The sequence below is a fragment of the Nanorana parkeri genome, unplaced genomic scaffold (assembly GCF_000935625.1).
Source record: "Nanorana parkeri isolate BGI_ZX_2015 unplaced genomic scaffold, ASM93562v1 scaffold4, whole genome shotgun sequence".
Lineage (NCBI taxonomy): Eukaryota > Metazoa > Chordata > Amphibia > Anura > Dicroglossidae > Nanorana > Nanorana parkeri.
Genome location: NW_017306272.1, coordinates 5183767 through 5202760, shown reverse-complemented (window position 1 = coordinate 5202760; position 18994 = coordinate 5183767). Strand labels below are relative to the sequence as shown.

The following is an 18994-nucleotide window of genomic DNA, read 5'->3' as shown; positions in this document are numbered from 1 at the left end:
ATTCTGCATTGCACTGTATAGAGGACTACAAATCAAGGAATACCACCAGCTATAGAGGAGTACAACAAATCCCAGCAATAATACATTATACAGTGGTGCAATGCCGAATACCATCAGCTATAGAGGACTACAACACCCAGCAATAGTACATTATACATTGCAATGCAGAATACCGCCAGCTATAATGTACTATTGCTGGGATTTATTGTATTCCTCTATAGCTGGTGGTATTCTGCATTCATTGCTGTATAATTTTACACTTTTCATTTCACTATATTGTACACCATACTTTTTTTTCTTTTTTACTTCTACTGCTCCAAGCTTGCTCCTGTGATGGACTGCAATCTCAATACAAACTAGAAGTCCCATCACTGGAGCCATTTTTTAAAATGTATTTTATTTTTTATCCGATTAACCGATTAATCGAACTTAATAATCGGCTAACTAATCGATTTTGAAAATAATCGTTAGCTGCAGCTCTACACTAGTGTTAGTTTTATGTAATCCACTGCAACCACAATCCAAAGAGATCCTTACATGTGGAGTGGGTGCGTCTGCTACCTGACTGTGATGTACAATTCCTCTCTCCTTGATGCATCTCCAGTCAGATTTGAACTGGGAAAGCAAGTTTGAGCCTGGCCTTGAGAAACTTAGCATTAAAAGTTTGGATACATTATGCCTTCTGTGTGTGAGAGACTGCAGGTAGCTTACAGTGGGCATGTTTGGGAAATCCTTTCATGCATCAAAATAAGTGCAAGGGGTTCCCATATTACCAACAAAGGGAAGTGGGGTGACCAGCTGCCCTAGTTGGTAGGCCGTGCTCCATGCATACATCTCATGGCATAATTTTCCATGTTGACTGGAGTGAAACTTTAACTATGAAATGACAATGATCATTCGTAAGTGTAGATGTACTTTTTTAGGGCCGGTTCACACCACAAAGGCTGCGTTCCAGAGCGCTCAGCAAGCACTATTTTTGCAGATCGCACTAGACCAGAACACAAACACTAATATGCCTGCGGTCCAGGTGCAGGCAATCACACTGCGGTGGGGGCGTGGCTGCAATGCCATTGACTTCAGTGCACCCCGCTCCCGCCCCTGAGCGCAGGGAAGACGACTGGCTTGCATTCCAGTTCGTTCCAGAGGCCGAACACACTGGAACGCGGACTTTGTGGTGTGAACCGGCCCTCAAAGCTTGCAGGCACTTCCAACATTTTGTAAACATTTCTGTGACTTAAATATTCTGTGACGCATGCAAACAGTGACAACATTGGTGTGGATTGTCTAATAAGTGATGGACAGTTCAGTGGCTACTTCTCATTCTACTGCAGAGATCGGCACAGCTTTGGGCAGCGTTTTTAGCCTACAATGGCTGATGAAAAAGTGACAGACCAAATTTAGCTTCATAGCAAATCGGAGTACAGATCCAGATATCTTGTCAGGGGCGTAACTAGAAATCACAGGGCACCATAGCAAAATTTTGTATGGGGCCCTGTGATTTCTAGTTATGCCCCTTGCAGAGCCCACTTGATATCCCAAACAGCCCACCTGAGAGTGACTCCGCAGAGCCCGCCATAGACTCTCTATGGTGGGCTCTGCAGGGTCTCAGGTGGGCTGCACACCTCTTACCTGTCAGCCCTGATCTGCTGTCCGCCTCCATGATCACTGGCATGCCCCGCCTCCTCTTCCGTCACCGGGCCCCGCCTCCTCTTTCGTCGCTGGGCCCCGCCTTCTCTTCCTTCGTCGGGCACAGCATTCCTCCTCCACAGCTGCTGGCTGTCACTGACTCAGCAGCGGCTGTGAGGAGGAACGTGCCGCTGCACAGATCACTGACAGGTTTTGGTAATCTAACAGCAACACATTCCTCCTCACACCCACCAGTGACAGCCAGCAGCCTGAGATGCCATAGGGACCCAGGCGGCCCACACGGCATCAGGGGGATGTCCTGGCCGGGCCCCCCTGGGCCCCATAGCGGCCGTCTAGTTCGCTATGGCGATTGTTATGCCACTGTATCTTGTACGTGTTACTGCAAACAGATTGTGTGACTTGGCCCCTTACTCCAAGAATTCTTTGTTATGAACTTTCTGTATCCCTAAATGCAACTAATTATGTGTGAATCAGAACTGGTGTGTTTTAGTCCTCATATACACAAATAGACAAGTAGACTGCACCAAAAAGAGGTCACATTGCATTTCTGATTCTATCTAAGCGCTAGAGAGTCCATGTGAATGAAGGAAAACCATAGTAATCATCCCTAGCAGTGTTTGTCCTAACCCGTGTCACTGTCATTTTACTGATCAGGCAGAGAAAAACATAAAGCAGCATTTCTCAACCTTTTTTTTTATGGCAACAACACCTTTTAAAAGTATGCAGAATCTCAATTAACTCCAGTCCATAATGTAAAAAATGATGTGTGGCGCCTCCAAAATCCATACTAGACACCTATCCCAGATATCAAATATTCAGATTAAAAGCTTCCCCTTTACATCAGAGTGTCCCCTTTTATATCAGAAGCCCCCCCCCCCTTCACATCAGAAGCCCCCCTTTTCACATCAAAAGTCCTCCATCACATCAGAAGATCCCTCTTCACATCATGAGCCCCCCTCTTCACATCATGAGCCCCCCTCTTCACATCAGAAGCCCCCCTTCAGGTCAGAAATTACTCCTTCACATCAGAAGCCCCCCTCTTCACATCAGAAGCCCCCCTTCAGGTCAGAAATTATTCCTTCACATCAGAAGCCCCCCTCTTCACATCAGAAGATCCCCCTTCACATCAGAAGTTTCCCTTCACATCAGAAGCCCCCCTTCAGGTCAGAAATTACTCATTCAAATCAGAAGCCCCCCTCTTCACATCAGAAGATCCCCCTTCAAGTCAGAAGCCCTCCTCTTCACATCAGATAAGAATCTCCACCATGCTTCACTGTTGCTGCAGACACTCATTATTGTACCGCTCTCCAGCCCTTCGGGGAACAAACTGCCTCCTGCTACAGCCAAATATTTTACATTTTGACTCATCAGTCCAAAACACCTGCTGCAAAGGGCGGTCACAACAAATATTGATTTGATTTGGATTTCTCTTCTGTTCATTTACTTTCCATTTTGCTAATTGATACAAAATAAACTAGTAACACTTTTATTTCTGAAAACATTCTTACTTTACAGCATTTTGCTTTTTCTCAGTACAGCTAAAGCTTTTTCTCAGTACTGTATATAATTTGTAAGTCAAATATGCATAGAGCAGACATTTCCTTGTTTTCTGCCTGCAAAAGATTCATTTATGTACTGCGGGGTTTTTTTTCGGTTCAAAACTATAATAAGTAAGTTGTGTTTTATTGTGTGATAACTGTATCTGCGGTCTCAAATAGTGACTTTACCATTTTTCAGATCGAAGGGAACACGACAGAGCCTTCTCTTTTCTTTGAAGAATTTATTCAGCTGCTAGCACAAACGGAAAATGCACTAGAGGTACATCCCTTGAATTTACTGCAAGAGCATTGTGTAGATGTGACTTCTGAATTATTGAACAGCATTGATCAGAGCAGAGTTATTATATGTTTTAATGCAATGCATTTATGTTTGTGTCTTGCTTTGGAAGTCACAAAGGATATCAAAGCAGTATTTTCTCTTTCGGTTATGTTTATTGTCTATGTTGTGTATGTATGTGATTAGATAGATAGATAGATAGATAGATAGATAGATAGATATTCTTAAAGAACTCTGGGCACACATTTTGTTAACCCTTGCAGTGGGTCTACCCCAGCACTGCAAGGGTTGAGTGCTCTAGATTCCCATTCATGAGGCTGGGCTAACAGCCAATCAAAAAAATGCACAATAGGCCTGGAAGAAGTCTAGTATCTGGGCTACATCATTGGGATGTGGAGTGGGGGGATTGTTGGGGAGAGGTTAGGGGGTGGTCCCAAAACCTCAAATAGAACAGATTGAAACAATTGAAAGTCGTCTCCAGTCTTCCTAGGGATTGTTGGATTTTACCTGAAGTTTCTAACTTTGCGACTATAGGGAGCAAGTCAGCCATGCTGAAATGGAAAGAAGAGACGGAGAGAGCTCTTAAAGAGGGGGACAGGGTATGTGAGGCACTAGCTGTCAAGATTGTGAACATTGTGTATGTGCCCCCTAGGTTTCACATACACATGGTGGTGAGGGGCGCCAAAGGTTTATAACTGATGGGGAGAAAACAACAAACTTTTTGTTTACTGTTCTGGTTTCTGGAGCCCGATCATTTTGTATAGAACCTCCATTCCTAGGTCCACAACTCATATGGTAGCCAGACCTCATTAGTCCCAGCTGTCCTCTGGCCTTTAGATATGCAAACTGACTGATGCACAGGCCTCTCTCTCTCTCTCTCTCTCTCTCTCTTGCTCTCTCTGCTGTGAGAGCCTGCTGCTGGGTGTATGCTCACAGAACGCTAAAAAGACACTGTTTGTTCTGGGGAACCCATTAGGGGGAACACTGTTAGTAAAGCGCTGACCTGAGTTAAGATAGTGGCTCAGGTGAGCAGAGGTTTTGTATGTTTTATGATTTGGACCTGCTGTACAAAGACCCCTCCATTGAAATGTATATTTGTTAGCTACCTTGCTAATAAAATGAAGGATAAACCTGCTTGGACTGTTTCTGGGTATCCATGTCCTGTGCATGGTTTACCAATACCAGTTGAGTATGTCCCCCTGATGTATAGTTCTCTGGCTTTAATGCCTCTATACTCTCTACCCAGGAACAAACATACTTGTTCTGAGCCCCATGAGGGTGGTATTAAAGTTCTGCTGAACTCTGGGTACCTTTTGACTGGTTGGCATCTCTACAACAGCTTGATAGATGATTATGACTTGTGTGCCTGACATATTATCAAGCTTCATAAACTTAGATACATTGTATACCTTATGCAATGCATAAAATATATCAGTATACAGTTGTGCAATATAACATAATAACAGAGACGTGACATTCGAGAGTCAAGGAGTGCATAGCTGTGATTTAAAGCTTCTGTCTAACATCACTAGTGTCCCAGAGCTGCTCTTACATATAGCACTAAAGACAGAAACAGATGTTTTGCTGCACTTTTGGGTTTGTCAAAATAATTTCCATTGCAATTCAGTAATTGGTAACAGTTGTTTAGTAAACAATTGGAGGGCTTAATTGGCAGCTCCAAAATATGTTGAGTTTTCTGTTACAAAGCTCCAATTGTGGCAAATGTAGAGTAATTGTTACAGGTCAATGGTTGAAGACAATAAAAACCTAGCTGTACACTTCATCTAGATATAGTCACACTGGTTCGGAATGAAAACTCCCGAATTTACAGCCCATGAGGATCTTGTGACGCAATACGGCCAGACAACCAGGTTTTTTAATAAAGCACACAAAGCATTAAAGGAATTCTGGTGTATAGTCAGTAAGCACATTTTGACCAGTTAAATCAATTTCTAACCTTATAGTAAGCATGTATATGCCTTTCCCATTTTACATTGTTCTTTTTTCATATTTTTGTTAATGTATTAAAAACTATACAGAGACTATACAGAGAAACACGTTTTTTTCAAAAAATTGACATATATAAGATTAAAATATATATATATATACAGGTGAAACTCGAATAATTAGAATATCGTGCAAAAGTAATTGCAGTAAGTGCTGCAAAAGGGGCCCAAACCAAGTACTGAGTACATATGCATGCTTGTACTTTTCAGAGGTCCGATATTGTTCTATGTACAATCCTTGTTTTATTGATTGCATGTAATAATCTACTTTTTTGAGGTTGTGGATTTGGGGTTCTTGGGGTTTTCATGAGCTGTAAGCCATAATCATCACAATTATGACAAATCACGGCTTGAATTATCTTGCTTTGCATGTAATGAGTCTCATATATTAGTTTCACCTTTTAAGTTGCATTAGTGAAATAAATGAACTTTGCACAATATTCTAATTATTCGAGTTTCACCTGTATATATAATTTATAGTATGCTGATCTCCTTTTCATGTTTATATATAAACAAAATACACTATAATACATTAGACATAAAAATACATTGAAGTCACAAAATCATTCTTAAACTTCAGTCTTTCAACACCCAAATCTTTACAAGCGACATTGAGCTGCAAGATGTGAACGTCTCCATTGAAATGCATTGGAAGAGCTACATTGAGCTTCATATTTGAGCAATTTGTGAGTGGAAATCACGCCACAAAATGCTCGGTGTGAATGGGGTCTTAAGGTGGCCATACACTGTACAACCATCGCAAGACCTTAGTCTTGCGATGGTTGTAAAGTGATTAAAAAAACGTACGATCTGCCTATCTTGGACAGGCAGCTCGCACTCTCGATCATCGCAAGCCCGCCCCCCTGAGGGGCGGGCTTCCGATGACCGCAATGCTGAACGGGCAGTGTGCGTGTGCGCACACCGGCCCGTTCGGGATTTGTCTCCCGAGCACTGTTCAAACCAGCCGTTTTCTAACATGCTCCTTAGACAAAAGACGTGCGACCGTACATTAGAAACGGTCGCACGTCTTCGTTCACACTGTTCGATTCTCGTACGATCGTGGGATTTCCCGCGATTCTCGTACGAGAATGGAGCAGTGTATGGGCACCTTTAGATTAGGCATCAGCCTAATCCGGTGGAAGCACAGAGGCAATACTAATTTAAATTTAGCCGAAATTTACCTGCAATATCAATTAGCTGCGAGTGTCTCCTCATATCTGAAGGTGCCCTTAGACAGTGTGCATGTTGTTAGCTCTGGATAAATCAGGTATTCATGCCTGAACATCGATTGGTGTCCTAAAGCAAACCTTGCACACATTTTAACATTAAAACTAAAATCCCTGCCAGGTAGCACAAGATCTTTATTGTTACCTTGTCTGTGCACCTCTCTGATTTAACTTCTCCAGTGACTCTTATTGGACAGGGTAAAGTCAGGTGGGTGGAAATTCACCTAGAAATCAGAAGTCTTATTAATCAAGTGAAACTGAATCAGAGGCACACAAAAGTGTTTTTAGCCTCAGAAAGGTCACAGAAAGAATCTTTTGTGAGTGTTCTTAGGCAAGGCTTTCACTTTTTTTTCTTGCTTTACAGTGGTGACTGTAGGCTCAAAGTCTGTAAACTTTAATAAAAAGATTGTACAACTAGTAACACCCATAAGGCACAAACGATAGTGCACAACAATGTAATATAGTATAAAATAACATTAAAAAAGGTACAATAAGGGTCACAAGACATATATTCAAAGTGCTGTCAAGTAGGAGTCGGAGCAAAGTCCGTTATATTTGTCATTTTCTGCATGTTTGTCTGACTATCAATAATGTGTGCTAACATCAACATCGATTTCGGATTTCTTTTGAAGGGCACAAGTGAAACTTCTCTTCAGAATACTCAGCCCTCCCCCAGACCAGGAAGTTCAGTCAATGAACTATGGCAGGACCTCCTTTCCCTGCCTGATATAAATGTAAGTGCATTAAGATATTTTATTTTGGTCCTGGAGATGTTGCAGTTAGTTTATTGACACCTTCTAACATAATGATCTGGAACATGATGCCTACATTGAAGAGGAACTGAACCCTTATCTTTAAAATTACAGCAAAAGCACCTTTTAGAAATGCTTAATAATGAAAATCTACAAACACATACTTCTAGATAATTGCCGGCTTATTATTCTTGGAATACCTTATTTTTCCTTTCCTCCCCATTCTCCTCAAAGTGGCCATTTTTACTAAGGGACCAGTCACAGCATATCCAGTGCGTTCCGGGTGCAGTTCGAGTCCAGATTGCACTGGATTGCATAGATCAAGCAAGGCTCTGGGGCAGGAAGGGCCATTCATGTCAATGGCACCACAGACACGCCCCCTGCCCACAGTGTGATTGCCCATACCGGAAAGAGAGGTACAGGAATGCCCTCCGTTCTGCATTAGTGCGATCGGAAAAAATGCTCCATGCACTATTGTTTCTGATCGCACTGCATTGGAACGGAGGGCATTCCTGTACCTCGCGTTCCGGTGCGAGTGATCGCAATGCGGGCGGGGGGACATGCCTGCATTGCTATTGACATGAATGGCACTGACTCCCACCCCAGGACACTGCCCGGGTTGATCTATACGACCCAGTGCGTTCCGGGCTGGAACCGCACCAGAACGCACTGGATATGTGTGACTGGGCCCTAAGGGCAGATTGATATATATCCCTTTACTTCCTGGAATTCTGGCACATGTGACTAGGACGTGTGACCATGCACATCATCTCAGGGGAGGAAATGCCTTTATCTGAGATCCCGCAAGGTTTTGCAGTTTACAGATGAGATTTCCCAGCAAAGCACTGTGATGTAACCTTCCCAGCATGCATCTCTTACGCATGGGCTACATCACTAATGCCCAAGAGTACCAGGAAGTGGAAAAACAGTAATTATAAGTAAAAGACAAATGTGTTTATTTAACTAATCAATGTGAGATAATTTTCATATCATCCTGCAGAGCTGCATTCTGAAGTGATTTTTAGTGAAAGGGGTAAAGCTCCGAGATGACTGATAAGGAGAAAAAAAGGTGCAGCCAATAACCGCACAGAGAAGAGCCACCCCTATGACTTTGACACCTATAGGCAGAGACCTGGTGTACATAATACTGAATCTAGCCCTGCTTATTATTAAAGGCAGTCGGGGACTCTTGTGACCATTTTTGTCAGCTTAGTTCCTGGTTTAGCTCCCTCACATTGCTGCACTACATTTAGCATTAAATAATTATAATAATAAATAATTAGAAAACATCATGTGACATTGACCTTTCTGCAGAGTACTGCAACACCTCTTGTGGCTGCTAATGGGTTGAAAGTTTTTGTAGGTGGCAGATTCCTGTATAATAAAACTAGTTAGGATTCTGTCGCCCAGCCTAATAGTATGTACAACATGGCATATACAGTGCTGGGGTCTGGAGTATAATGTACAACACAGTGTATACAGTCCCGGGATCAGGAATATAATGTACTACATAGTGTATACAGTGCAGGGATCAAGAATATAATGCACAACACAGCGGTACATTGCAGGGGTTAGAAATATAATGTACAACATAGTGTATACAGTGCAGGGGTCAGAAATATAATGTATAACATAGTGTATACAGTGCAGGGGTCAGAAGTATAATGTACAACACAGTGTATAAAGTGCAGGGGTCGTGTATAATGTACAACACAGTGTATACGGTGCAGGGGTCGCTTATAATGTACAACACAGTGTATACAGTGCAGGGGTCTGGAGTATATGACCTACAACATAGCGTCACAGTGCAGGGGTCCTGCCAAACACCAACACAGACTAAGGCTGGGTTCACACCTGGGCGTTTTTCAGCGCTGATCGAAGCGCTAACAAATGCTCAAGAAGTGAAATCCAATGAATCCCTATGGGCATGGCGATTTGCTGCGCTGAAAAACACCCTACGCGCAAAAAAGTACTTGAGCTTCTTTTTCGTGCGTTTCACTGAACTAAAAAACGTGCTAAAAAAACGAGCTGAAAACGCGCCTATAGTAACGCCCATGTGTGTACCCAACCTTAGGCCTGGTTCACACCTGGGCGTTTTACAGCGCTGATTGACGCGCTGTAAAACGCTCAGCTTGTGAAAACCAATAATTGCCAATGGGCATGGTTCCCACCTGGGAAGTGAAGCCTAAGTGATGTACTAAACTGCTGCAGGAAGGATTTGCATATGAATGAATTGCTGCTGTTTTTGCATATGCATAGCAACATTGTAACATGGGCAGGGCTGCTGGGTAGAAGTAGCGACAGACAGACCTAGCAAGCTTAACGCTGTGATCCTGGGACACATATCCTGGACAGTTTTTCAGTGTGGTTTTACTATCACATTAAACAGTAGCTGTGCAGATAGGCTGTTGTAAGCTCTTTGTTTCATCCGTTGTCATGTTATAGCTCCCTTGCAGTCAATCGACAGCATTTGGCTTCCTCTTTTCCCTGTAGGCTGGAATTATTTTATTTTTTTCTATTGGCTGACCTTTAGACAACATTTGGACGACCTTTAGACAACACAAACAGACAGGGTCAGACAGACTCTAAAAATCAACTTTACCTTCAAATGTTTGATTTCCCGTCTGAGTTTTGACAGCTGCTATTTATAACATAAGAGAAGGAGCAATAAAGTGTTTACAACAGCTTCTATGTACTGGTACTGTCTGTTGGATGGGATGGCAAGAGTAATGTCATGGTTTACTTTAACGTGTATTTCCACCTTTGTAGTCAGATTTGAGTAACCCCTCTATATGTTTGTGTGTTCCCACTCGCACAGCATACCGCAAATATTTTAGTTGTTTATTTGGATGACAATTATGCATAGGCCTCTTTAGGCAGCTTCTACAGATGGCAATATGCAGATGAAGGGACAGACTGAGGGACTTTTTTTTTGTAAAATGTATGCAACGTCTTGAGCTATTTAACCCATTGTTAGGACAGACAGTTAGTGGAAATCTGCCAGCACTGTACAGACAGGGTTAATTAAGCTGCAGTTTCATTATTTAAGTTAGGCTATATGAATAAGTACATGCAACACACACAAAGAACGTGTTATCCCAATTTGGCTGCAAAAGTGGAAATACACTTTAAGGGCTCATCTGTCATTCAGACAGACGTGCACGTCCATACAGCGTGCATGTGCGTAAAATTCCCCAATCCTGGAAGGGAAAGGTGCTGCGTGTAATAGAACACACAGCAGCCTGTTTTTCCGTATTATTATTATTATTATACAGGATTTATATAGCGACAACAGTTTGCACAGCGCTTTACAATATAAGGAAGACATTACAATCACAATACAAGTCAAGACAAGATGGTAAGGCGGCCTCTGCCCATGAGAGCTTACAATCTATGGGAGGGCACGGCTGCATGCAATTATACTCTGTCACACGCCCACCTGAACCTGCACATCCATGTGGGTCCGGGTGCCCACACTTGGACGCACACTGTTTGTGTGGGATCAGGTAATTTAAGGCCTCATTCACACACAATGCAAGAGCAAAATTGTATATTGCGTATATACGTGCGCTTTTTGCAATCCCAGAATGCATCATTCGTAATAGAAATGTTAATGAACTGTACGTGCGTATATGCGCAGAAATACGCTGCCCGGGCGAATCTCGGTTCCATTCTGGTTTTGCGCATCTGCGGCTATGTGTATGGAGCCATTTATTTGCATATGGTACAATACGCACATGCAGTGTGACTGAGGCCTTACAGGCGTACACACCTGTCTGAATGAGCCCTGAGGGTTTTAATATAATTGGAAAAAAACAGTCAATCTGGGCTAAATGTTCTGCTTCAGGGCAAGTAAAAACATTGGCTCTGTAGGTCTGAATCTGCTTTCATAATCCATTTCAGACTTGGAATTATAGGCCACTATGAATAGATCTGCAATATAACAACAATACAATGAATCTATGGCTCTTGTGTTGTTTTTTTCTTTCCAGATTACACTGGAGGACATCCAGTCAATTTCAAATAGCAACAATCCAGTCAGCTCTACTGCACCTTACAATGTGGATTTTACTGAGGCAATAAGTCAAGACGTAAGTCTGCAGGAAGCCATGTACACATCAAGTAACAATCTCAGGTCCATTGAGGATTTGTCCCAGACACCAGAAAGCTTCATGCAGTTAAACTCAAGTACAGTTCCTGAAGGACCCTTGAGTATGACAGATTTAACATCTTTATTTCCCAGTACTGACAACTGTTCTAGAAACTCAACAAATCAAGATCTTCTTTCTGGTCTCGATGAGAATGTATTTGATGAAATTAATTTAATGTCCTTAGCCCTGGAAGAAGGGTTTGATCCTCTGGAGGTCTCTCAGTTGTTTGAAGAACCAGATTCAGATTCTGGACTTTCTCTCAATTCAAGCCATAGCCCTGCATCTGCAAGCATATCCGATTCTTCATCAGTAACCTTTGGGGAGGATGAAGGAGCTGCTGGCTACAGTAGTGACTCCGAATCTGTCGCTTATGATGGCCTAGAAGGGGCAGTTGGAGGAAGCTGGGCAGATATCAACAAATTTTGCCAAATGGATTATCAAGATGAGGCAAGTTACTACGATGAAGTGACTTTAAATAATGTCCACCATAACCATACCTACAATCAGCTGCCTGACCAGTTACAGTCCAGTCCTGAACATCATTACAGCTGGGCGGGAAAATCTGGCAAATTAAGAAGCCCCTGTGTGAGTGGAATGGAGAAAAGCCTCAGCCGTGATGAACGTCGGGCTAAATCCCTAAAAATTCCCTTCACTGTAGATGAAATTGTCAGCATGCCTGTAGAGGTGTTTAACAATATGTTATCCAAGCATTACTTGACCGAGACCCAGATATCTGTTATAAGAGACATTCGGCGTAGGGGGAAAAACAAGGTCGCTGCTCAGAACTGTCGCAAACGTAAGCTGGATGTCATTTTGAACTTGGAGGATGATGTTAATCAGTTGAAGACACGGAAAGAGAAACTACTGAAAGAGCGAGCTCAATGCAGCAAGTCCGTGAGCCACTTGAAACAGAAACTGAATGACCTCTATCGCAGTGTGTTCAGCCGACTACGAGATGATCAGGGCAGACCAGTCAATCCAAGCCAGTATGCACTGCATTGTAATAGCGACGGCAGTATCATTGTTGTTCCAAGGAGACTGTTCAAATCGGAGCAAAAAAAAGATTCACAGAAAGAGAAGAAACAGAAATGAACCCTGAACTCGTTAAGCAGTAGTTACTATAAGGAGAGACATACTATCCCTAAAAGTAGTGGCAGCAGTAATATAATACTGTAACATGGCAGAGGTTGAGCACTGGACTAAGTGTGATAATAAAAAGTAGCTGTTAACATATTTTTTTTTTTACAAGACAGCTGCTCCTGTAAAATATACGAGGACGCTGCTTTTATCTGGCACTAAACTTGTACAGACCATACGATATACTACAAATCGATATCATGGCTGTACAACATTATCCTGCTTCATATGTGGACATTTGGTGTACGATATGACCTAGGTTGTACAAGAAGAGGCATTCTTATATCAATATAATGTATTTTGTTTTGTTTTTTAATAATTAGATTTTATGTGTAAACAAATACTGAGATGAGAAATCAAAGAAAGACCTTGACACCCCCCAAAAAAAGACAAAATTGTCAAAATACAAAGTGACCTTAGATTTAGTCTGTCGCACTGGAGCACATTGTTAAATGTAATATTCTTGCTTTTTTTATTTCATTTAAAATAAGTGGTGTTTGTTTGTTTTTTCTTTTAATTTATACATGAGGTCTATAAATTATAATTTCTACTTTTTTTTTAATTTGGTTCTTGTTCTACTTGTTTTTTCTACAAAAAAAAGTCCTGGTGGCTGACCCTGGTATATTGTCATAAACAGTATTTAAGTATTATTATTAGTCATTCTATAGCAAGCTGGAGTTGCTTATTTTGTATTTTATATGTCATTTCTCCAGTATAAATGATGTTGGCTGACAGATTATTTTTTTTTGTTTTACAATGAAAATATTTGCTAAAGAGATTTTAATTTACGATAAACTTATTTTGCATTTATACTACAGGGAAATAATACGCTTTTTCTAGAAATCCTGTTTCATGACTTTCAGCATGTATGGCCGAGAATGTTTTGCGGTATAAACTGTTTGCAGCACCAAGTGTTTTGTTTCCAGCTCTACTGTGTGGGCTTTTTATTTCATGAGAGGCCTATGTCACAGCAGCTGTTTTAAGAGGTTCTCCGGTTTAATTTAAAAGGGCCCATGATTGAGACCACTTTATGTCCCCAACTCCAACTTACTACATTTCACATGATGTCATAACTGTACCCTGGTATTATTAATCTTCCATCCTCCCATAGTAAATTTTAGGCATTTCATTACATCGATAGCAGTGGATTTAAAATTTCTAGTTGGACATATGCAACAGTGGGATGTGATCTGCCCTCAACGGTGGAATGTGATCTGCCCTCAACGGTGGAATGTGATCTGCCCTCAACGGTGGAATGTGATCTGCCCTCAACGGTGGAATGTGATCTGCCTTTAACGGTGGAATGAGAACTGCCCTCAAGAGTGGGATGTGATCTGCCCTCAACGGTGGCATGTGATCTGCCCTCAACGGTGGCATGTGATCTGCCCTCAACGGTGGCATGTGATCTGCCCTCAACGGTGGCATGTGATCTGCCCTCAACGGTGGCATGAGAACTGCCCTCAAGGGTGGAATGACAACTGCCCTCGAGTGGGATGTGATCTGCCCTCAAGAGTGGGATGTGATCTGCCCTCGAGAGTGGGATGTGATCTGCCCTCGAGAGTGGGATGTGATCTGCCCTCGAGAGTGGGATGTGATCTGCCCTCGAGAGTGGGATGTGATCTGCCCTCGAGAGTGGGATGTGATCTGCCCTCAAGAGTGGGATGTGATCTGCCCTCAACAGTGGGGTGACAACTGTCCTCAACAATGGCATGTGAACTGCCCTCTAGCATATTTTTTCACCATATAGCAAGCTGGACCCTTTCAACACAGAAGGGTCTAAATCAATGGCTTATATTTTAATTTAGTTGAAATTAAAATATGGAAGGCAACGTTTAAATTCTACCTGTTGTCCACAGAGGTCAGACAAACATTTGGAGCCTCACCAGTACTGCACTGACGTCACCAGTTCCTTGAGAACGTTGGTGGCTACAATGTATAGCCTACAGGTGAGTTAATAATAATAAAGCAGACATTGAATGACGCATTTCTTTCTCCTCTGAGTATGAAGCTTTAGAAATACACTACAGTTGAAAGCTGCATTAGTTAGCTACACTCTATCTTCAAAGACCACCTAAAATCCAACATATTTCTTCATCAGGTCTGAGGGTTGTATACAAGTCATGTGACGAGTTAGTAAAGACCAATACAACTTTTGAAAATACTCAGCAAATTGGAATTTGTAGAATTGGGTTCACAAACAGTTCTGGTAGCGGTCTAGTTGCACATTGTGCCTACATGTAACAAGAGAGTACTGTTGTACATGGATGGACAGCAGCACAGCATGTTCTCATAATTACATTTGAGCATGTCAAATGGCAACTGTGGGATGTGCTTATACTCTGTACATAAACATATACACCACCGTATCAATCCAAAGTCTGTGTAGCTGTGAAATGCTCTCCATTAGGAATGGCCTGTACTGTAGAGACCGGTACGTTTTTTTTTTTGTAGAGGTTCAAGGTTTGTATTCCTGGATGCAGTAGTTGCTATGCAGCTCTGGCAACTGTGTACCATGGTCGCCGTGATAACATGTTTCAGTGCATTTTTAAATAAACCGAAATAAGACAACCTATGTTGAGTGCATTGTGCCTTTCAAGAAGTGTAATTATATACTGAAACATGCGGACTCATGGAGATCAGTGCAATGCAGAGCACATTACAACAGCCTCCGTGGTGATATTTTGTCATATTTGTTTATATGGATCTTTATAGCCCATCTGTAGCCAATCTTATTTTATGTTTTAGACAGGAGAGGGTAGGGATAGAACCTTGGCCAGGTTCTTCAAGAAAAATACAGCAAGTCCAGTTGCCTTGACTTATTTTTTTACAGATGTACCATGAGCTGGAGGAATGAGAACCTTCACAGACCAGTAGTGGACAGTTCTCAATGCCAGTGTTACTCTCTATAGCATTGTGTGTGCGTTCAGGGGACCAAGGTGAGGCTTCCTCAGGGGACGGGTCTGTGACGCCCTGCAGTCACATGATGTCCTCTTCTGGATTAAATGATGCCTGGAACTGAGGACATCTAGTGGAGAAAAAGAACTACTGCAAGGAACGGCACAGAAGAGGAGGTGAGTATTGCAGTCACAACCATTTGTGTTTTTAGACAGCTGCTGGGGGACAATTTGTTTTTTTATTACATTTTGCTAGGAATCGTGTTCTGACAGATTTTCTGTTCTTAAGTCTATTCTGACACTCAAAAAAAAAAAGTTTTGACTGCATTTGGGCTATAAATCTGACCACACATAGGATGAAAAGTTAATCAGGTAATCAAAATTTACCAAATAGCTGGCAAATTTGGATAAGATTTGAAGAAATCCCTTTCAACATATCCAGTCAGGTAGAGAAGGTGGCACAATTGTGGTTACATGCTGCTTTGCAATGAGACGGGGTAGCATTAAACCAGCAATGCAGACATTTTCCAAGCCATTGAATTGGGCTGTTTATGACCACCCGGCACTACACAGCTATGTACATTTTATTGATCTAGTCAATGTGACTTTGTATGTTTAAGCCTAGCAGTGTCTGTCTGAGCATTCACTCAGCATCTATGTTTCAGTAATTTGATTTGCTGTTAACTTATCTTGCATATCAATGTATTTATGCCACATGGTACGGCTGAGTGTTGATGGTACATTCTCTTAAATCTGACTTTACCACACTGTGTTCTTATATGAAAACACATAGCAGTAAGTGATATCTATAAAATGTGGGTCATCCTCAAAGGGAATCATTTTCCTTGATGCTTTCATTTTTCCCTGTTTGGAAACCCACTGCAGTGTTTCCCACAATATCTCTATCCGCTGACCTTGGGTTTCATGTCCATTCAAACCATGAGAGCAAAGTAAACCCATGCTTAATGCAACCGAATAAAGCAGCATAGAGAAGCAATGGGCTCTAATTAGGCTTGGACAACAGTAAACGTATTCCTGTTTTGCACAATATAATACATCACATCTTCTACTTCCTGTATACAGTACATTTGTGATTTATCATATATCCAGTTTAAGAAAATACTGCTATCCTTTTGCCCACCTAGCAAATGCAATACGCGGGTTGTATGACATTTAGAAATATACATGGACATCATTGTGAATACACAAAACAGTAACTATATACATGTTCTGTAGAGTCTACAAATGTATACATATATATGTAATCCTTTGCTGAGCTAGCCTTGAAGTCATGTTTCCATGAGGATTTGTAACCGCATGATATTATGTGGAGTGGAGGATATTCCTTTTACGTGAAGCTTATCATATAATATGCTGAGTATTCAATGTCCCAAGTCAGACATATCTGCTAAGCCACCATGATAATTACTTATATCCCTACCTAGAATAAGAACACTGTAGGGTTAGCCTTTAGAGTACGCTGTACCCAAAACAGACAACTTTATCACCTATACATGGCATAAATAAATAAGTGTATTGTTTTTAAAAGCATAGTACTAAGAATGTTGACATGGAAGCTGTTAATTACCAATGATTAAATTCCACATTTTAATGTGTATAGTTTTGTTTTAGATAGTGCCTCTGAGATTTCCCTTTCAACTATTAACTCCCAAATGGTGCATCTGTTGCCCAGGCATCAAGAAAACAACAAAAAAGTACAGTGGTACCTTGGTTCATGAACTTAATTCGTTCCATGATTCTGGTCGCGAACCGAATCACATTTCCTGATAAGGTTCAATGTAAATAAGGTTAATGCATTCTGACCCCTATGAACGTGGTCGCGAACAGAAGAAAATGTTCCATAAGGTTAATGCGTTCTGACCCCTACGACCCCCTGGTCGCGAACAGAATCAAATTTTCCCATAAGGTTCAATGTAAATGAGGTTAATCCGTTCTGAACCATATGTACATTCATTACCACTCTGCACTTTCTTTTTACCATCATGCTTGCTCTGCTTTTTCTTTGGAGCCATGCTGGATTGAATACTACTGTACAGTACTGTATGTGCTAAAAAGCACACAAAAAAGCTTCACAGCAAGTCGGCGACTGCAATCTCGACTAGAGGAAGCCACGACCATGTGTCAGAGCGGGGAAGATGGCTATAGTCGCGTTCGTCACCCGATTTGGAGTTGCTGAACTTCCTGTTCGTGAACCGAGGTATTACTGTATTTGCAATTGTAACTACTTAGATCAAGCTAAGAAAGTTAAACCAACCAGCCGCTAAGACATACCGGTACTTGCAGTTTCTCAGTAGCTTATACCTCAGATTTTGTTTTTTTAACCTTCTCTCAGAATGGAAGCCGATATTAGAAAAGGTTAGGGTTATCACTAATATCTTTCACATGTTGCTGAGTCTAAATTCACCCCGCACACATGAAGAAAACTCGATCTTTATATGTTCTTCATCCTCTGTGGCATTATACCAGAAGCTACAGAATAGACTAGTACTGTAACACACAAGTGTTTACTGAACTTGTCCATGGATACCACCAAGGGCCAAGGCCATGCAAGCTGTTTTCTCATTCCACAGGAGCTGTTATACCTGAAGGAGATTTTGCTACACGTTTGTTAAAAGAAGGGGCAAAGCATCAAACTATATGAATAGGGCCTGGAAAGCATGGTGTTAGAAATGTTGAGTTAATACCTCAGCTCTCCTTGGGGTCCTGGTGTGGCTCAAGGAATAAAACTTGCCTTTGTGATTTGCGTCATTGTTTTCTAACAATTATTTATAATCCATACTACCACAGCGTCCCATTTCAAAACTAAAAATGGAAATCTTCCACTTTGCAAATCTAATTTGATAGGAGTGAGGACTGAGCAAAAATGGCATATGCAGTGGAGGAAAACATTGTCTACTTTCTGGGTTTTTATTTTGCATCATACTGTATTGTCTAAGCAGACATCTCTGCCACTTCATGTTTACTAATCACGTTATCATTAAGTCATTTGTAAACGCAATAAAGGTCTGTGAGTATCTCTGTGTTGTCTTGAAACATGGTTACTTGACTGCTACTTTAAGCTTTTGGTTTACGGCTATGAGGTAATGTTCCAAATAGGCAACCAATAAACTTCCTTATTTACCATTTTCAGTTTTGTGTCTTGGGTTTATTTTTTATGGAACACTTATATGTCAGACTAACAATTTTCAGTCACTTGGTGATTCTAAATCACTCATAATCTTGCAAGATTTGGGTTACCACTAGGAGGTAATGTTCCAATAGGCAACCAATAAACTTATTGACCATGTTCTGTTTTGTGCCTCTGTAGATTTTAGGTCCTTTGGT

At 41.5% G+C, this 18994-nt stretch overlaps 1 protein-coding gene across 1 annotated transcript in view; it reads left to right on the top strand.

The window, feature by feature from the left end:
• Positions 1-12795, top strand: part of NFE2L3 (nuclear factor, erythroid 2 like 3) — a 38389-nt gene extending 25594 nt beyond the window's left edge. Inside the window, exons 4-6 of the mRNA XM_018573480.1 lie at positions 3385-3465; positions 7348-7449; positions 11460-12795. Coding sequence (XP_018428982.1) covers positions 3385-3465; positions 7348-7449; positions 11460-12710 — 1434 coding nt within the window. The 3' untranslated portion in view covers positions 12711-12795. The remainder of the gene's footprint in view (positions 1-3384; positions 3466-7347; positions 7450-11459) is intronic.
• Positions 12796-18994: the final 6199 nt, after the last annotated feature.